General features: G+C 40.1%; 1 protein-coding gene across 3 annotated transcripts in view; it reads right to left on the bottom strand.

Moving 5' to 3' along the window:
• Positions 1-1087: 1087 nt before the first annotated feature.
• The window catches only part of LOC126396295 (regulator of G-protein signaling 8-like), a 42257-nt gene continuing 21276 nt past the window's right edge, over positions 1088-22068 (bottom strand). For 2 of the 3 annotated variants that reach the window (XM_050054249.1, XM_050054247.1), the window contains exons 2-5: positions 14927-15037; positions 12480-12541; positions 5274-5440; positions 1088-4753 (exon numbers count right to left, since the gene is read on the bottom strand). In XM_050054249.1, the coding sequence (XP_049910206.1) occupies positions 4559-4753; positions 5274-5440; positions 12480-12541; positions 14927-15027 (525 nt within the window). In that variant the 5' untranslated portion in view covers positions 15028-15037 and the 3' untranslated portion in view covers positions 1088-4558. Of the gene's footprint in view, positions 4754-5273; positions 5441-12479; positions 12542-14926; positions 15038-19698; positions 19897-22068 lie in introns of those variants that run through there. The other variant, XM_050054248.1, reaches the window with a different exon arrangement.

The raw sequence follows: 22068 nt of genomic DNA, 5'->3' as shown, positions 1-22068 counted from the left end.
GTTAAACTCTGCAAACAACTGCATCGTGATTCAGATGAAACCAAGGCCTTCTTACTAAAATCATTATGGATACTAGCTTCGTACAGGACAGCAGGGAGAAATGCTGTCCTTAAAGCAGTGCATGTCGTTGCCTTCCATCTCCATTTACCCACCATGTGAAGGACAGCGTTGCAATTGCAAAGCATCAAGACAGCATCAACACTGATAATGGATCCCATCAAAGAGGCAACATCACCTACAAATGCCGTACTCACTCTCTGATGCTCAGCTGTAATTTACACTCTCCTAACCACAGATAAGTTGGAGCGGTCATCATGTCATACTGAGTTGTTGCTCGGCGTGTAATCACTTCCACAGTTGAGATGTGTGTCGGCTGCGTCTGCAGTCTACTGGCCCAGATATAGGCTGGTGTTGTGTCTATTGAGCAGGGTGCTGTCCCACATTCTGTCTGCTCTCCATTCCCAGAGAGACTGACACATTACCAACAACATTAAAGTTAATGGACATGGAATGTCACAGTGGGTGACTCCATCCAACCAGTGCCCCAGATACCAGAAGAGAACAGTGGTTTTCACGTGAGCGGTGCTGTAGAGAGTAGAAATAGTGCCATGAATGTTTGATTATGTGTTTATTATTATCTGTTTTTAGTTCATTCTTCACTACATGTGAGTCATTGTTGTTGAAGCAGCTGCAGCATCTGACCTAGAATGTGCTGAAACATAAAGTTTGCTGAGCAAAGTTCTTTCCCATTCACATAGTATTTAACTGGCTCTGTTGCTCATCAGCCAGTTATCTTATCTTCATTACATTTCTTGCCTGCTAATTATCCCAATAGAAAGGTATATAGAAATCAGACAATACAATCTTAATTCCCTTTCCAAAAATTAAATAGATTGATGAATCACCCCAGACTGAGGCCTAGGCTTTTATTTATTGCTTTTTTTCTCCCTGCTCTGGTTTCTTTGCCGTTATAAAATGGCATTGGAATCGAGGTCAATCCTTCCGTCTGATCAGCGGATGAATGCATTTTCATATCTCTAATACCCTCTTGGCATTATGAGAATGAAGTCACGCAGGGCCCAAAATATGGATGCAGATTCATTTTTAATCTCAAAATATAGGGAGGAGGTTACATTCATGTGGAACACAGTAACATACCATATAGGACGATATGTTGTTAAGCCAGTTATTGTTGTATTTCAAACAGTTTGGCCTTTACAGTACACATGCAATAAAGAAAATATTTGTCTCCCCTGAAGTCTTTTCAATCAGCTTATTTAAAAAGTGCAAATGCTGAGGGAGCACATTTCAAACACATTTGTCATGTCACAGGCATTTTTTTGCAGTCACTTTCATAACATAGGTTAAAGAATATCTAAATAGTTATTCTGAGTATTGCATCATGCTGAAAATAATTTAGGAAATTTGCACTACATGTTTTTCAACTCAGAACAAATGTATAGCGGGCAGGCTGTCACTTTCAGTTCACCACTAGCAGGAAGCCACTGTTTAATATTCAATTTAGTGAGGCACTGAATGCTGGTCATGTGATGCCTGTTAGCAAATAACTTACGTAATAAACTGCAATTTCCATTTTAGTAAGGTATGTTCATTACTTTAGCCAGCACTTCCAAACTCTATGCAAATAATGAGTCATTCTGAATCCATTGTTGATCGGTAGTCCACAGAAACTGATTACATTTAATGATTGTACTGTAGTTCAATGACATGGCTTCAATCAAATCTAATTGAAAATACATGAATGATAATAAATTACATCAGAGTCCTGGCTGACCTCTTCCTGAATAGGAACAAACTGAAAGCAAAACTGAACCCAACCCATTATTGTAGTCCACATTTAATGTCACATAGAATACCTGCAAGAGTTTACAATACACAGGATTATATAGCTATATAAATATCTAAGTGCAGTCTAGTTTGGCACAGTTTCAGATATTAAGAGTTCACTCACTTCATTGTTCGTCGTAAACACATAAACTACCACAGCAGGTCTAATCACCTGCGTACGACGATGTCTATTTCACAAAGAACTGAAGATAAGTAGAGGTAGTGCTGGGCGATAAATTGATAACAGTATTTATCTCAATCAGAATACTTTATAGAACTCTTTACTCAGTGCATTGGATCAAACACACTGTTTTCTACTAGCACTGTGTGTGTGGAACCCCAACAAGTCAATCCAGTTTCATTTATGAATCTCCTTTCAACCGTCACTGTACTTTAATGTAAGGATGAAAAGTATGGTAATTGATGGAGAGGTGTGAAGTAAACAGACTTGGGGAATTATATTATTTCACATTTTCTATGTCTGTCTGTGTTTGTCATGCACCAGCAAAGACCCCAGACAGCCGACATCAAAGAAACAGTGACGATTGATATGGTCCACAGACAGAGGACCCTTCCAACAATAGTGGGACCTCTTTGAGAGTCATTTTTTTAAACATGACTCTTTGCCTAATTTCGGATTGGCAACAATGGATAAAGAAAAAGTCCAGATGCTTGCAGAAGACCAATCTTAATAGTGTGCAATCAAATGGACTTGGAAAGCACCTTTCTAGTCTTCCAATCACTCAAAGTGTTTTTACACTACATGTCACATTCACCCAGTCAAACACGCATTCACACACTGGTTGGCGAGGCTTCCATACAACCTGCTCACGGAAATATTGATGCCCTCTCACACACCAGGGGCACAGCCACTGGGAGCAGTTTGGGGTAAAGTATCTTGCCCAAGGATACGTCGACATGTGTACTGGAGGATCAAACTGCCGATCTTCTGATTAGTGGATGACTCACTCTACCTCCTGAGCCACAGCCACATTAAGATTGTGGGGGTAAAGGGTCTGTGTAAAACGACTGCACTCATGAATTGCCTTCCAAAGCCGCCACTGTATTGAAGATATACAACATGTATTAAGACCAGAAAGCAAGAGTGGTGAAGGACTTGGAAGAGAAACTACAGCAGGTGCTCACCAGAGACTATTAGACTTCACTCATACCGCTTTTCTACCAAAATTAGTGTGTGTATGTGGATTTTTTAACCATGGGTTAACCCACAAAAAAATAAGCCATAGATTCCTTTTCTGTTGCCAGTAGACGAAAGCTGCTCTGCACCAGACGAGCATGTCTTTTTGTGGGTGTTTTTTTTTTTTTTGTGTGTGTGTCATGTTCGACACATGGCCAGGCCAGAGAACAGGTAAACAGTAGAGAGGAGCATGGAGGCCTATGAAAACTTTATGATTGTTACTTCTTTGTATATATCTCTAAGTTATTCAGTCTCTCTTTTAATTTCAGTGCAGACTAATTTGGATCATTGTTTGTGTGCTGCTTGGGTGGAGACGGATGGTATTTTGTTATGGCTTGTCATTGCATCTCGCCGGCAAAGGAGCTTAAATTAGCATGATCACCTGGGTGTTGTGCTCCTGTCAATGCTGATCAGAGCTGAAGGCGATAAATACCTGTGACTACCGCAGAGTCATTTGACCCAGGTGTGCATGCAGATTAAAACCTTTCCCATTGCATTAAAAAGCCAGATGTTAGCGGGTGTTTTTTTGCAGTGGAAAAGGGGCTTCAGCAATCACAGTTATCATAGGGTGAAAGTGCATTATCTTGACCAACAGTAGGAACATCAGCAGTTGCATGTATTGACTGTTATGAAGACAGAGAAGAGGGATTTTGCTGAAGCATGCACCAAACACTTTATACAAATAGTAAAACAATGGGACATCGATCAAATTAGCGTCGAGATATTTACTTGGTCATACTATAAGTAACAAAATTTAGCAGGTCGCTGTGCCCAACTATTTTTGCCTGTTGGGCTTGAGTTTGCCAATATATGATTTAAGTGTTTGTAATGCTACTTACAGTACCCGTGAGGGTTTCTGGACAATGCTTGTCACTTTTTTTTGTGTGTTGTTAATTTGCGATTAACTATGAAAAATCACATGATTAATCACAAATAAATATCCTAATCGACTGACAGCACTAAAAATATACATCTTGGGATATATAATTAAACTGATAAATCCTCAACTCAAACTTGAAAATGTACTCTTGAATTTGGTAATAGTTTGAGCTTTCATCTGTATCTCATGGTCTTCATTTTGAAGCCAGGGGTTAGCATCTGTTACTCAAAAATAAATATTTTGAATTATGAGAAATTATTGTACAAGATCAAGACTTTATTGTGGCATCTCAGTAACTGATCTTTCTAAATAATTGTGATAAATATTGTTATCCCATGATATGGTACTTTTTATTGTGTTAATATGTTAATACATATCGCCCAGCACTAAGTGGAGGTGAAACGATTAACTTATCCTTATCAAGTCCCCTTCTCTGTAATTTACAGAGCAGTCCACAAAGACTCTTCTCTAGAGGGATTGCATGCATGGAGCTGGTGCAGACAAAGGAAACAGTCAAGCATTTGGCCCCATCTTTGCAGATTCACAGTATTCAGAGATGATATCAAAGGGTTAATGAGTGATTTACAGTGTAGGTCCAGTTTCATGTTCTCTGTGGTCTTCATCAGATTGGGTCAAACAGACCTCCGCTGGCTTTGTGCTTGCGACCTGTTGACTATCTCCTGGTACATCCTGGACCTGAGGAATCGTGGGTAGGAGTCTTTCTCCATGAGGCTGTAGATTTTAGATTGGACTTCGTTGAGGCTGGTTGGGGATGGATCCTCCAGGCTCTGCTTGGTCTTTTCCCTGGTGCGGTAGTCAATGTTTACCTGCCAGGATAAGGAGAGCAAATACACATTTTTTTTTAAAGAGAATGTCCCTCACATTAGGTCATAACATCATTGTCACAGCATTTTTTCTGCACGCTCTACACCACTTGACCATAATCGTAAAAAAAAAAACTTAACCAAGTAGTTTTGACTGCCTAAACCTCACCTTAACCATAACAGTAGCAGATCATAAAACACTGATTTGGAAAGGCAATGGCAAATGAGCTATGTTGGGGTTTAGCTGGGTATGTGATACTGAGAGCCAGTCAGTAAATTGAAACAGGAAATGAGACTGACAAACATACTGTAGTGGGGTTTATCAAACCTTGTCTCTCCTCGATCATGTGTGTCTTTCTCAGTAAAGAAATGTAGTCTTAAATCTGGATCTGACTTTGGTCTCTATCATGGGCAGTATATAATTATACCAAGATATCACAATTACTATAGATTGATGTTAAGAAAAGGCTTTTCCCAAGCATCATTAAGTAAATTGAGGAACTCATTAACACTGGTCACACACCTCTCTGGGTGCCTGAATATCAATGAACTCCTGAAAGATCTTGTTTGCTTTTGACACAAGCTTGGTTGAGCTTTTGATCTTTTTGTACTCCTCGCAGGCCATCCAAAACTCGATGTTCTCATCACTGAACTCTGTCTTGAGAAATGTCCGGAAGGCAGCCAGGCCATCTGGAAAGCACAAATGGATTAGATGGTATGAGGAGGCGGTAAAGACAACAAAAACACTTCAAAAACATGATTGATTTTGCAGCATAGCACCTATTTCTGTACAGCAGGATGTTGGATGTTTTTTTTGCCTTCTTCAACATAGAGTAGCTTGATCATGTGATAATACCCTTCACCCTTTGTTGATATTTTTCCAGTGCGTACACACTCTTGTTCCCAGAAGCGGGAAACAGCTCTCATGATTAGAACACAAACAAATCAGAACAAAATACTCCCACAAAGAGATCTTTTTTTTGCTGTCTTCATCAGTCAAGATAAGTGATCAATTAATGTGCTCCCCATTGATGATAACACAGAGGAAGGGCATGTTTTTCTATGGGCTCATGTCACGTTGACATGTTATTTCCACCCTTCTCATTTCTGCTGTTTACCTAATAATGCTGGGCAGAGCAGAGAGGGGATGGTCCATCTGTGCATATTCAATATCATTACTCACACACATTCTGATGAGTGTACACACAACAACATGCAGGTTTACATGAGCACAAAGCTACACACAAACACACACACACACACACACACACAGAGCTGCTGTTTGAAGAAGCCCCCAAATAACCACGGTAACACAAATGGAAAGCAGACGTCACAGGCAACAGGGGATCGTCAAGCTTTTACAGATTTCCCTTTTGTCTACTTGAACTTTGTGGAAAGCTTATGAAAAGATTTCCTTCTTAGTGACACACTTTGTGAAAAGCTGTCGGGGAACACAGACCTCTGCTGAGAATGCAAACTTCTCAACGTCAGTTATGAAACTCTCGACATCTGGAGCTACATCAGAATTTAAATAGCAGACAATAACAGAAAACAGGTGCCATAATCTTTAAGTTCAGTTCAGTAGTTTGTGGAAAGTGGTTGAATGTTCAGTCTTCTATTAAAGAATAATTCACTCCCCAAATGACCAGTCCTATATCACTTCTTCACCCCATGTGATGTTGAAGAAAACTTTGGTTTTCTCGCATGCCTCCGATGAACAAAGAATCCAAAAACAGAGAAAACAGTTGACAAATTGAAGTCATTAAAGACTGCTTTTAACAACAGCAAAACTATATCAAAATATCTGCTGACAAACTCTCACAATGTCTGCAGTGTAATCCCAGTCTCATTTATCCAGTCAATTTCTCAGTACTTCCCAAACAGAAGGCCCTTTTCAACAAGAAACTGAATGAAAAGTGGAAGTTATTTATGATTTCTTCAAAGCCAGACTCCATTGACAAAAACAGTAATTTGACCTTACTGAATATGAGAGCTGAGGGGTGTACCACAAAGCAAGATTACTGGCTTAGCGAGGTATGTTGAGTCCAAAGCCATTTTTCTGTCCTACAAAGGTGGCTCTCCTTAAAAGCTGGCTAGATCGCCATGGTAACTAAGGAGTTTTGGCTTGAAATCAACTAAAAAGCTTCTTCCATTGCTCCTCTGAGTAGCACCACACTGTAGTCACTATTCAATATATGAGCGATACGGATCGTGAAAATGCACTCTATCCAGCTTGTTAAGCCGTAACCATGAAAACAGAATGACATGTGTTTCCTGGTCCATTTGCCAATACTGGCTATTAAAAAAGAGAGTAAAATAAGATAAGGAGCCTTCTATAAAATCACAGGTAGCATACAGTTCATTAAATTATTAATCAGGATACTGTTTATATGCATATGAAATAAGATATTATTCCTTCAAACCACCATAAAGTTACCACTTTGGATTAGGTTTTATGCTTGGTCCTGATTTACTGAAGTCTGTTTTACACAGCTGGTAGCCTGTATTTCAGCTGATAGAACACCAATCAAAGAAATGATTCCTACTATGGTATTTATGACAGATATTAGCCTATTCAATCAGGAAAATCATTTTGCTTTGATTTGCCCCAAAACTTAAGTGATTTCCACGTCTCCTTCATTATGGGACAGTACATGCTGCATCAAGTTTTAAGTTTAAGAGCTGTTGAATGTGCAGCTGTCACGTTACAGATAAGTGGATTGATAAAATACATTTACCAATGAGTTCATGCAATTAGTAATATTAATGCAAGCAGTCCTCTCTTGCCTTAATTAAAGCAAAAGAGTTGCTGTTAACTAGGGCTGTACCCAAATATTCGGATATTCGAATATTCGTTATAAATTCTGCCGAAGGTCCGAATGTTAAAAAATGGTATTCGGGACAGCCCTACTGTTAACTTTCATACTTTTTACGATTCTTCAAAGGGGGACGTAGGCGACATGCGATTGATCAGATTTTTAAGTCAGATGACATGCTGCATGTCATCTGACTTGTTTTATGTGAACACACACAGAGCCTGAAGCAGAAAGCCTGGGTTAACAGAGACAGTTGATAACCACCTTTGTGGTACCCGTTATTTTACTGATGTTTTAGGGTTTGTGGAGTCAGCTCATTCAAAGAGAGCCTGGTTCTGTTGAACTTGCTTCGTGGTAGCTACAGTACCTAGATCAATTTGTTTGTTTTATTGTGTGACTTTGATATTTTAAAAGGTTGATTTGGATTCAGCAGTCTCACAAAAACAAACTATCAATTGAACCAGTTCATGAAGAATTTTCTCTGTGTTTGGATTCTTCGTTCACTGTGGAGGCATGTGAGAAAACAGAGTTTTCGTCTCAATATCAACATAACACAGTGGGAGTAAATGACATACAATTTTGGGGCTAAAGTATTCCTTTAATATTTCTCGAATGGCTCCCAAAATCCATCATTTTTGCACCAAGCACTGACACATTTTTGTTGTAGATCTATCTATCTTATGTGACAAAAAAGAGGTGTTAAGAGGTCATGGTCATTCCACGTATTTCTGTGTGATCAGGTTGAATAAACTCCCCACTGAACAGCAAGGCAAGAGAAAACTCTGTACATCTCCTAAACTTATTTTGCTACTTAAAGCCACAGTCTGTAGGAATTTCTCCCATCTAACGTTGAAATCATATATTGCATTCAAACGGATAGCGTGCTCTAGCACCTCACTGTTTCGTATTGCAACAACGGTAGCTGCTGTGTACCAAAAAGCTGTGATAACATTGATGAAACCATGTCATCTGATACTTCATGGAGTGTTCATTCAGGCTCCTACACAGACACACGCGACGTGACTTGACAAACCCCCTCCTCACCATGCTGGCTGTGTTTACAACGTAGGACTGTTGGGGCGGGTGTAAATCGAAACAAACCAATCACGTCTTGTCTTTTGACAAGTGACAACCTCACACACCTCATCCCTCTCTTCGCATCACTGCGCCGCTGACAGCTGTTAGCTGCTGTTAACGGTGCTGTTAGCTGTTAGCCACTGTTTGCGGCCAGCGGCGAGTGTTGACCCTCGTTTTTTGAATTTGCTGGTCATGTTGTCTTTTTGATTCCCTTTTGCGCTTTCTTGGCGACGAGGATTCCGTCTCCCGTGATGCTGCATATGCATGATCCTGCACTATGCTCAAAGAGTGGGACTTTGTTATGCTGCAGTAGTGCCGGGGTAGTAGCCAAGCGCCTCTTGCTCCTGTCCTTTGGCTTCTCAGTTATGCAGCGCTGGCCTGGCTCTCAACAAAAACGCAGAAGGCGGGGCTATTCCCTGGTTGTGCTGTATGTCCTTTGCTGGCAAATGTATTCTCAAGATGGCGAAATGTTATGGAACCCCCCCCAGACAACTTACCCCTCCCAATGTACAAACAAATCCTAAATTCTCCTTTTACGAGAATAAGTCATTATTGACTGATTATTGGTGGAGGTAATAATATACCAATGATGACATATTTATGAATGCAGACATCGATTTTTTTCCAATAAACAACTTAAAATGTTACACAATGTCCCTTTAAATGTGGCACTTGAGGTAAATCAGTGTATTTGATAAATTCGGTGCACTTGCTTGATTCATGCACTGTTGGGGTTGTACCCAAATGGTTAAATGCACTTTTATTGTAAGTCACTTTGGATAAAAGTAGCAGCTAAAGCAATGTAATGTAATAGAATAGATTATTTGACACCAGAGTACACCAAACAGTAGACACAAGACAAAGACTGGTAAAGTATTAGGATAGCTTTCATCTGGAAAGGAGAGGGGCTAAAGGTCTGTAGCATGGCAGGTGGACGGTGAGACTGAGGCAGATCGGAAGTGTTGTCTGAGAGCAAGGACTGGGTGAGGGAAACAGAGGAGGGCATAAAAAAGGCTGGCAGACTAATAATGCAGTGCAGGTGAAGACCAAGGTGAAGCAAAGGTTTTAACAGGTTACAGGCAGATTAACATGAATTTAGTAGGAGCTCTGGCTGAGAAACTCTAAGACAGGGTAGCACGGGAACTTAATGAACCGACAGGCTGTCCAGAGACTCAAGCTTAAACACATCAGAGCAATTAAGAGCAGCTGGGAGTAATAATGACAATGTACAGCAGCTGGTGGCTGAGACAATCACTGGAGATGTGATTGTGATTGTCGGGTGTGATCATGCAGCAAAATGGGACCAGCTAAGATATTATTTACGAAGTAAGTACATAGCTGCTGCGTTCTTGAATTGCTGGCATTTTGATTTGTTATCATCCTGAATAACAACCTTGGCTAAAATACAAGCTGTAACCCTGATACAATGAGCTTGAAACGCACAGCAGTGTTGCTTGTCAACCTCACACAATGTTCTTGTACTAACAACTTTATAGCAGCTGACAGTGTGCACAGGCCAGGCCTCAAGCAAACACATAATCAGCATTACACACTGTGACACTACAGTGCAGGCAGGTTTACCAGTAATACACTATCCCTCCTTTTAAATGAAATTAAGGCCTAGGTAAATGCAATATCCCATCGAGGGAACATTTGGTACCGTGTCCCTATTGCTTTGACAATACTTATGTAATATGTGTGTGTGCATGTGTGTACATGCTGTAGTTCACCTCTATAATACTTGGTCAATTGAAACAGGATGCACAGGCGTATCACGCTCTCCGCCTGGGGAGGCTCTATTCTCGGATCTACAACAAACTTTATGTTTTTTTTGGTGGTTGACATTAGCGCTTCATTAGTTATGTGTCAGACAGAGGTGTTATGTCACAACCTCGATACGAACAAAACACATAATGTTTATGTGAGTGCAGGGTGTCTACAGTTTTCTGTCAGTCTAGACTGGCTGTCTCTATGGCCTTTGTTAGCGCAGCATTTGATATGATCACTGTAATCACTTGGATAACAGACCTGTGGGAAAAGTGGTGCATTCTAGATTTGCAAGCTCAAACCAAAGCTTTGAAGCATAATTGTGATTGAGGGCAAAACTGGGGAGTTTCACCTTTTCTGCTTACGGAGCAGAACTGGAGATGATTAAAATCTAAGATAATAATAATGATAAAACAAAATAAGACAGTTTTGGCAGAGAGATGTGATTACAGGTGTGCAGTAAACCACTCATAAGCCACAAAATGAAATAATGTGCAACATCACTAAAGCATTAATTAAAGAGACATCCATCAAAAGCAATTGGCATTAAAAGGTGATGAAAAGTGGTGGATGGAGACCAAACTGGAGAGCTCGGACTTTGCAGTCACATCTCTTACATCAGTGGCTGATTGACTCACTTCCTCATGTAAAAATCAAACAGTTATTTTAAAAGGCTGGCAGCAACCACATTAGTAGACAAATAAATAAAATCCAAAAGACCCCTGTGGAGTTTTTGGACTGTTGGTAAACAAAAGAAAGGCATCTAACATTAGGCTCTGGGTTTAGTTTACTGTTTTTTTTTTCTTTTTTTTTTCACTTTTTTTCAGACATTTTAAAGACAAAATAATTATGCCAAGTAATCAATAAAATAATCGGCAGATATACTGAAGATGGAAATAATAGTTGCAGCCCTATTGTTTTTCCAGTGGTCTCTTTCTGCCCTGCCTTTTTGTAACGCATTGCTACACTTATTTGTGGCTTGCATTTATGCCTTTTGCATTTGACAGGAAGGTGTATAATGTCAACCAAAGCCATGGGCACTGGAACAACACTGGGAGGGATCAAATCTGTTGGGCAGTCTGGGGAATATGGGGGTATATTACTTATCATAATAAGTGAGGATACAATGCAATCCATGCAATAAATTAAAGCTACTTTCCACATAAGTTACACACGCAGTACAACATAGCTGATTGACACAAACATATTACATTGGAGTTGTCCAGTTTTTAATACATTTTAAGGTAATCAAGAAGAGAAGTGAGAGTTTATATGAATCATACCCGAAATTATTAGGAGGAACACATCTCAGTCTTGTTGCTTCCAAATAAATATTTTTCTTTTACTTACAATGTATATTTTTTAGCATGTGACCCTCTGACCCTCTGGTGCTCAGTAAAACACTAGGCCTATCTTTTTTTTTTTTTTAAAGATATTTTTGGGGGCATTTTAGCCTTTAACTGACAGGACAGACAAGCGTGAAAGGGGGAGAGAGAGAGAGAGTGACATGCAGGAAATGGCCACAGGCTAGAGTCGAACCTGGGCCCCTGTGGCAACAGCCTTGTACATGGGGCGCCTGCTCTACCACTAAGCCACCGACGCCCCTACTAGGTTTATTATTTTGATAGGTAAAGAGTCAATTTTATGTCAGTGTTTCTGTTGATTTGAATGAAGACATCTCACAAAGTGCATGTACTCTCAGCCCAGTGCATTTTCTTTAATCAGTGTTCAGTGAATTTGATGTCGCTGGTAGCAGTTAGAAAATAAACACAAGACCTGTTTGCAGATGGATATGTGTGTTTGTGCCAGTGTGTGTTCGGTCCACGGGGAAGGTCACAGACAAGTATATGAGTCATTATGCAGTGAGGAGTCCTCACAACACAGAAATAAGACCCTTACATAAGACATGCTTGAAGCAAGGGAAACAGACCTGTACTGAGCAAAAAATAGAAACCATTAAAGAAACAGGAAGGGCCTATTTTATTGTTAAGTGGCTTTCATTTTCTTAGCGTTGGTGGTTGGTGACTTATGCAGCAGGGACACTTGAAAAATAGAAAATGTCTACTTACATTTGTGTGAGAGGAGATAATCGAACGATTCTGACCATCGAACAACCTCATCTGTTGATACTCTGATGGAGAAAAAGACAAACTGCCTGTGTAAGATGCAAACCCACCACTGTGCTTTTATGCATTTTTAACACAAGATGCTGCTGTATGTATTATTGAAGAGCAGCTGAGTTTAATGTATGCATCCATCTTGTGCTCACAGCAGTTCCTCTGCTAAAGGCTGTAAAGTAACTGTTATATCAGGTTTCATTTGCAGAATGATGACAGGAGACAGAAGAAGAGCAATAGCTGACCCTATTGCACATTTTAATGCTCTTTTGTGAAGTGGTGAGAACATTATGGGATAACACACTCTCTTAGAGATTAAAGGGACACATTAACATTATTGTACGCCTCCAGCTTTGTGGATGGTATATGGAGCACAAGGCCATTTATGAAACACATTCTTGTGAACATAAAAGCTCAATAACAACGTATCTTAAAGAGGTAACAGATAGCATCTTTTCCTAAATATATCATTATAAAAATAATGTGGGTTGCACAGGGTAGTGGCCACGGTAAAATCAGACTATCAGTGTTTACATAGGTTACTTGGTGGCTTTGCAATTGTTGCAATAAGCTTCTGCCACCGGGGACGAAATTTCAGGGAAAAAATCTGCTTTACGGCAGGAAACGCGTCATGTATTGCAAAATTGGTCAGTCAGCCAATCAGGGACTGGAGCTGGTCCTTATAAGGAGTTGGGCATGAGATAGTTGAGTCACGAGCACAATGGCAGACGGACAAAGTTTGGAGACAAGTGAAAAACGGCCTAGCAAAAGAAAACAAGCTCCTCTGTCTGAGGAGGCAAAGAAGAGCAAAAAGGAGAGTGATAAAAGAAGAGGAAAAACAAGAGTAAACCTCAGTCAGGCGTTCAAGAGATGGAGGGAGCTCCGTGACCAAAGAGGCTTCAAAACCCATGTCCAGCTAGCTTTCTTTCTAATGGATCAGTAAGTAACACGGCTAAATGTTAGCTAGACCAGAGAGGACTGTACTGTACTGGCTGCTAGTTCATTCCTAGCTGGCCAGCATCGCAAATCGCCGCAACCAGGGAGCGGGTAGCGAGTGTTGGTCGGCTGACATCCTGGTTGCCATTCTACGGCAGCCCTCGGACAGTGATACCCCCCTCCCTTCCTTCTGTTCTCTTCTCACGGAGGCAGCTATCCACGGACATCGCCCAGCTAAGTTACGCCCAGCTAAGTGAACACTGAACTTTGTTTCCCATTCAATTTGAGCTCCAACCGGCCGCATCGTTTCCATACGGTACCGTTTATTCTAGAATCGGGACTGTTTACATGTGCATATTGGTATAATTCCACCGTGTCTACTGTTGTTTGTACTGATACTGTACATATTGGTATAATTTACTGTGAGTTGTTTGTACTGGTACTGTGCATTCTGGTATAATTATTTGCATTACTATTTGTTTTTTCTTCAGATAAATCTGATAATTGTTGCTCGGTCTCTTTACTCATTTATTTAGTATAGTGTCCACACACCTTCTCATTCTACATATACATAGAGGTATACTGGTGGCTTTACAGCCTACATTTTATTTAATTTAGAGAGTCTAAAAGAGTCATATTATTGATTATCTCTGATCCCCACGGTCAATTTGGTCGTTGCGACAGTGCGACGCAACACCACTGACGCTAGGTGGCGCCAAGCTAATTAAAAAAATGAATTCTATCTGTTGCCTCTTTAAAAGTTTCAAACCTGCCATAAGTCTGATATGAATTTGTGTGTAAGCACCTCACAGGTATACTTTGCATAGAAGTGGGTGAACTGGTGACAAATGGAGAAAAAACACATTTTCTTGGAAATATTTTAAACGTCATGGGGCTTTGATTTACCGCCCATATGTTATGCACACATTAATAATACATTAAGCCTAATGACTGAGCTCATTTGCATAAATGGTTGTGTTTAATATGTCATATTGATTATGCCAGGGCAGCTGACGTTTGAATCAGTTTAATTACACTTGCAGAAATGTTATCTTTTGGCATTCATTTGCAAAGGCCTCGTCAACTGTCAAGGCTGTTTCAAACAAGAGTAAAATCAACCCTTGATTTAATAGATAACAACAATAACAGATGCAAATTTTTGGTATAATGAACAAGAAAAGATATGATTTGCTACATATTGCTGGCATGTTGGCTGACGGGATGGCACCACATTGAACTGAAAATCACAAAATACTATAAACTAACAAATATCTTGAAGAAGACAGCTTTTGCTTAAAAAGTTTAAACATTTTGAAAGTAATTTCATTTAATTTGTTCAAACACTGAAGGCCAAGTATGGTGTCTAGAGGGTTATTTAACACAACAGAAGCTGGGATTTTAGTTTTGTTACAATGTTTTTGCAGTCCTGTGGAAGTGGGCACAAGATTTTTTGGCAGACTCACTTCAGACACCTGGCAGTGGTTTCGTGGGCAGGAGGCAGGAACTCGGAGAAGTCGCTGTAAGAGTCAGATTTGTTGGACAGGCAGCCTAGTCTGGTCTTCATGGTGCTGATCCTGCAGAAGAAAACCCCACTTAATGCTTAATTTTTCATCTGGCTGTATACCTCAGCATACAGCTACAACCATCTGACAAAGAAAATATACAATCCGCAAATGTGGGTGCATGGAAACATTTGTCACAAAAATCCTCCTCCATCTATTCTTCCATTCCACTGAGAAGTAAGACTGTGACCAGTAAGTTGTAGGTTTACACTAAGAACCAGTTCCAAATGAATAGATGTGGAAAAAGCAATTATGTCATTAAATGTCTGTGATGATAATACAAATTGCTTGTATTTGACAAATCCCATACAACCTAAAAATGCATTGTAACTGTGAGCTCAGCACCATCAACAACACTGCTGTCATATTTTAGCTGTTGGTAAGGTGTCTAATCATATGTTTTAGCTTCATGTAGTTGGGCTGCCCCTTTAGACATTTAGCCTATGTATGAATTCTTAAATGTTGTTGGGAAACCTGATGAATAAACTGATTGTAAGAAACAAGATGCGGAGAGATGAGCCCAGCTGACTGAACAGGACTGGACTGGATGCAGACGACAGGTGCAACTCCATATGCAAGGAGCTGATTGGTTATGGCTCTGCCTCATTCAGCACGGAGCTTTAAACATCCCTGATAACCAAATTCACATCATGATAAGGTTTCTTGTTCGAGTGTAGTTTGCAGAGCTTAAGAAAAACTCCTACGCAAATTGCTGCATTTAGTTCTACAGAGGTTGAGCTATGGAGACACTCTGTCTCTAATAATCTCACCAATTTATTTATTTGTTGGCTGTGGAAATTAGAAAATTAATTTTTTGTTGATAGTCTTTAAATTTGCCCTTAACTATGACATGATATTAAAAACAAAACCCATTTCTCTCAACCAGAGATCTGAACACACTGAAATGAGCCATATCCCCATCTCTCATCACAATTTGTCCCATCTTATTTGTACACTGCTGCAGTCAAGTACCATCAGTCAGTGTTTCGCCCTCCGGGGCACACGAGTCACTCCAGATGGGGCGCGGTCGTAAAGATGCAACATCAAACATTTGTGTAAAAGTAGGTCTTGGAGGGACAGGCAGTTTTTAATACATTCAGGTAAAATCCTGCAGGCTACACTTTTGAACATGACCGGCCATGACAGAAGAAATGGAAGACAACGTAACAAATGAAAGATCTATAGCACATTGTCTAAAAGGTGTGATGGAAGTACATGTCCAGCCACTTTTGCTAGGTCAATGGTACATAATTGGAGCACAAAATAAGGTGCAAGGGGCTAAGAGGCTGTATTTATTGCCCCAATTAATCATAGGTGTGTTCTGGGCGTAGCATGAATTCAACCAATCAGAGTGTCATCACACCTGTCCTGTGACTGCACCTGTCACACCACTATTTACATGGCAAAGTGAATGGTTTTCTGCTAAGAATAATGCAGTAAAGCAGTAATGTCAGTGCAGCAAATATCATTAGACATTTAAGTAGCAAATCCAAAAACTGTATGGTTATAAACTTAAAGCAACTCTTACCTTTCTTGCATTTCACACAGCACTTAGAAAAACTTTGAACATCGACAACTCCCGCCTCCCTCCAAAGTCCCATCCCCCTCCTCCTGCAACTCCACCTCCCTCCAAAGGCCTACTCCCCCCTCCTCCATTATGTCCACATTATGTCTATGATAGACGTAGGCGTTGGCATGGTAACGTTAGATACACAGAAGAGGAGGGCGAGTGTAACGTAACAAATACATCCCCGGAGTTTTAAAACTCAACCGGAGTCAGTGATGACTGATGAGTTTTAGAATAAGGTTACAGTGCTATCGTTAGATAGCAGCGTTAACGTTACTATTAAGTGGAAACGCATAAGGAAGATGACGTTAATGTTTCAGAGGCTACGCTACAGTAGGCTAACGTTAGCCATTAGCAACTGAATGCTGTGTTGTCATATAACGTTATATGTTATATTAGAAGCAAACTAAACATAACGTTACCTGTCCTGCACAGTCAAACACAACCCCAGAGTTTTGAAACTTATCCGGGGTCAGTGATGACTGATGAGTTTTATAATTTAACGTAAACACTAACGTTAGATAGGCTAGTACAGTCGGAGGCCTCCACGTGGGGAAGACAGACAGAGTTTTCTTAAAACCATATGAGAATGGTACAATGAGTTTTTATCTCTGGTAGAATTCACTTACATTTTAGTGTGCCATCAGCTTATTAATAGCATTTTAACCTAAACAAAGAAAAGTGCATAGGTAAGTGTCGCTTTAACAGAGGAAACAGAACTAAACTGTAGCTTCTGAAGTAATCAACGCTGCTCTTCGTGTGTAAATGCGCACACTGTCTCTCTTAATGGAAGGTCAGGCAGCAGCTCTGCTCTGGTCTCTGCTATGCTGACATTTTAGAGAATGTGATTAATAATTTCCTCATTAGTGATGTATCGTTTCACCCACCCATATGTCCCTGTGTGTGTAAAAAGGCTTCTCAAAATTACATTTCTGTTTTTTGGAAAAATTTACAACATATAATACAGTCTACAGTCAGCTTAGCTTAGCTTAGCTTAGCTTAGCTTAGCACAGAGACTGGAAATAATGAGAAATTGCTTGCCTGCCTCTGTCACAAGATAACAACATCCACATACAACACTTCCAAAGCTAATTCAATAACATGTATAGGCCTATTATTTGTTTGATCCAAATAAAAACAGTACATTCCTGGGGAATAATGTATCTGACTATACACTGACTTTGATAACGTGTTAATTGGCGAGTTTTAGAGGTGCTGGTGCTTATATCCTGGGACTGCTACACATTTACATGTGTACTGATCTCTTTAATTAACTCAGAAGAAAAAGTGTTTCCCCAAAGTATTCGTTAAGAAGATCTAGTTCATTTATTCATCAAGCTTCAAACAAGGTACGTCAAATGGACGCTTTATTTGTGTTCGAACAAGAGAACCCTATAACCTTTGCAGCGATGCTACATACACATGATGCCTCCTTGGCTTTTACATATATTTATAACCTTTATTTAATCATCTCACTGAGATCAGGATCGCTTTGAGTGACCAGAGTACAGCAGAGGGAAAGAACAACAAACATGGCTAGACAAAACAAAAATACAAATACATGCAACAAACATATCCAGATAAATAAAAGAACATATCATACTAAGAACACAGGCAGACATAACAAAACCACACAGCAGCAGTGACAGTCCACCTCAATACATTTCAAATTAAGTGTTTAAAATCAGCCAGTGCAATGGGACATTAAAGTTTTAAAGTCCTCTTATCATCCACTCATCCTTCCATTCATAGTTTTTGTCCATTCACCTTAAAAGCCACTATTTTACAAGTATTCACCATTAGTACTTCTGTTTCTTGCATAGTATCAGCTGGACCAGTGGCTTGTTTTGATGCTTGGGCCTTGTGCTGGGAACATTACATGAAATGTACTGTTCACTGGCTAACCAAAAGCCATTTGCTGGAATTAATGGACTCCATCCACTACATGTCTACCAAGGCTCTTTAAAATGTCACTTTGTGTCCTCCATCTACCTCTGACAGCTTGTTTTGAAGTTTAATATGTGTGTGTGCATGTGTGTGCAAGAGAGACAGCATGTGCATTAGTGTTTTGGTTGGACTAATATATCAGGTTTCTGATATTACCTTTAAATGAATATTGGATGGCGGTCTGCTTTCATCAGGTGTGAGTATCAGAGAGGTAAATATATGAGATTTTGCATAGAGAACATGAGTTTAAAAAACATCAATAAAACCTGCCACATGGGAGGCGAGGGGCATTTGTTTTGGGATTTAGCAGAGAGTTAATGGTTCGTACGCTCTCTCAGAAGATTTGCTAACCAACTAAGAACAAATTTGAGGAAACAAAACACTTGAAATTTGCAGCTTGTTTTGAAAGCAGTGTAGGTATAAAGCTGTCTGCCCCAGAAACCCAGATGTTATATAAAAGAGATGCACTGGAGTGGAAAGGTAGCTTGCGTGCCATCTACAGCGTGAGTCATAATCTCAAAGTGCACTTCATTTGTTAATGTATAACTATTTTCAGAAAGGACTGAAAAAATAATGAGTGGAGATATTTAAAGTGTAGCAGACTATGTATAGACTATGAGTTTGAAGATTACCCCTGAGGGGCAAGCTTTACGTCAGAGTCCTCCAGAGACATGTGGAAGGTTGTTAAAGAGTGTTGTTAGGATGACTTTCTCACACAATGATGGCAGTAACACCAACACCTTTAACATTTGTACTCATACTAATGCAGGGCACATTGCTTTCCTTAAAGCCCTACAGCCATGGAGGCTACAGAATATAAAGCTAAAGATAAGATGCATGCAAAAGATCATAGAAATCTAAAACATTACTTGGTTCTTCCTCTGAGGAACATGGATGTGTTTGTACGTAAAACTGACATGGCACACATAACATACTGCACGCAAGTAAACTATTAGTATGTGCTGGAGAAAAGGTCAGTATATTACTAAAATGAATAGGATACATCTTCTGGAGAACATTTCAGCACATTTTATGGCACTCTGGTTATTAGTCAGCTTATGTACAAAGTTGATAGATGGGCTAGGGATGGAGGACACAATGGCTAAAATGGACTAATTTTTAACAGTAGTTGGAGACAGTAGTTAACAGTCCATCTCACCACAAGGTCCATTTAACCGCTGTTCTCGAGCTTTTGATTGGATCAAGCGATCATCCCCAGCAGATGACGACAGGTCCTCAAAGTGCGCAGAAAGAAACCATATTTTAACCTTTACAATCCCTTACAACTGGGCAGCTCCATCTGCTGAGGAGGACTGATCAAAAAGTATCCTAGTCTGGAGCAAAATAATGGATAGACAGACCAACTTACCAATATTGCACATTATAGGATGTGATGATATTGACGTTTCTACACAGCAAAGGTTTGGGACTTTGGGAAATTTGGGACTTTTCTACGGAAGACGAGAACGGCCATGTATTATTCTTTTTTTGTGCACTGTTATCTCGTGATAACGACTTATTAACTCGTTATCTCGAGATAACAAAGACTGTTATCTCGTGATAACGACTTAATTAATTCTTTATCACGAGATAACAAAGATTGTTTTCTCGTGATAATTGTCAAGTCTGATGATTGTGCGCTGGTTAATGTGATCGTCCTGATTTCAGCCTACAAGAGCTGCCACTGGTGTCCCAGGGAGGTGAAAATGGCAGATCACATTATTGATCAACGCATCAGGATGTAGGCTACTTCAGTCAAGGTCTAACACAGGCAGAAATTGTATTGTGTCTTTCTGTTAGGCATTCAGATTAGTCCTTGTCATTTAAGGAGAAGACTAGCGCAGTTACAACTTCACAGGCGACGGATAAGTGATCCTGCTCGTCGACAGGAAATCACATCATCTGCTATATGTGACGTACATGCCCTTATTTGGATAACGCATCGTGGTATTCCCCACACATAAAGCCTATTGACAGCGTAATGCGCTCTGGCTGCAGATGTATTAAGCATTAATCCGTTCTTGCAGCACGTCTACAGAAAGTATTTTGTTAGAGACAAACCATCCATCTGTCTGTCATCTCACCTGTACTAACGTTTTGCCTAGCCTTGACCAGCGAATTCATCAGCTTGTAACAATTCGCCAACAACAGAAACTGAGGCTTATGTCACAACGCTACTTTTACAGGTCACGGGAGGCACAGGTTCACGGTGCCAAGCTGAAACCCCTGATATAACATGAAACCCCCAAAAAACTTAACTCTTTTTGCTTTCAAAATGCAGCAATAAATTGTATAAAAACGAAAAGGACTCGTATGGTTAGTTTAACTCAACAACTTTAGTGTAATTAAATTAAATCAAACTCAAATTAACACGCGTCTGGCTCGGACGATTCACTCAATTAATACAGCGCGTCACGCCGATACAGAAAACAAATAACCCCCACTGTGCATTTACTGCTTGTTTATTAATTCCAGTCACGTTTAATAGTAGCTGCAGCAGCAACAGCTAGTTGCCAACAGCTGTCTTGTTATTATTTCTTTATTACAGATATGGGACGTTATTTGGCCATGGTGATCGCCGCTTGCTGTTGGTCTGTTTTTCTGCTGATGTTGTTTTTTTATCTGTGTACACTGTCTTGGTTCGTCATGTCAGAGGTAGTGAGTTTTGGAGTATAGACATTTGTTTGTTTTTACATCTTCAGCACCACGGACAGTGCTTAAAGTGATTTTGTTATAATCGCTACCTAACAGGCTCGGGGACATCTTCAGCACCAAGGACAGCGCTTAAACTACAGTTTCTTGTCTGCTTTTGTTATGTGGGTGAATTCTACTGTTAGCCTGCTTATGGAAAAAAATTAATAAAATTTGCATTTGTTAGAACTTCTTAATGTTTTATTTGTGTGTAGCTTATGGCAGCCAGTCAGTAGCCTAGTGAGTGGCGATGTCCGATGCGCTATACAGCAGGAAAAAAAATACAATGATGTCACTCATTCATTCATCCATTGCCCCCTGAGCGCAGGAGGTCCTGCAGCCTGACTACATACAGTAGGCTAGCCTATGCCAGATGCCAAGGCTACTGTATGTAGTCAGGCAGGCTGCATATCACATTCAAAAGCATAGATCTATGTATTAATGACATAAAAGAGATAAATGTAAGTCAGACAAATTGAGTTTAAATTCAGATTCTTTATTTTTTTAAAGTGTAATGCAGTGGGAGGCTGAGGGGGTGTGGGGGGGCGGATGGGAGGGGGTGCGGCCGCACCCCCCCCGCACCCCTAGTTCCGACGTCACGATGTGTTATCCAAATAAGGGCATGTACGTCACATATAGCAGATGATGTGATTTCCCGTCGATGAGCAGGATCACTTAACCGTCGCCTGTGAAGTTGTAACCGCGCTAGTCTTCTCCTTAAATGACGAGGACTAATCTGAATGCCATCTCTAACAGAAAGACACAATGCAATTTCTGCCTGTGTTAGACCTTGATTAAAGTACACCCTGATGCGTTGATCAATAATGTGATCTGCCAT

The sequence above is a fragment of the Epinephelus moara genome, chromosome 10, assembly GCF_006386435.1.
Source record: "Epinephelus moara isolate mb chromosome 10, YSFRI_EMoa_1.0, whole genome shotgun sequence".
Lineage (NCBI taxonomy): Eukaryota > Metazoa > Chordata > Actinopteri > Perciformes > Serranidae > Epinephelus > Epinephelus moara.
The sequence above is the reverse complement of the archived record's forward strand: the minus strand, read 5'-3'. Positions and strand labels throughout refer to the sequence as shown.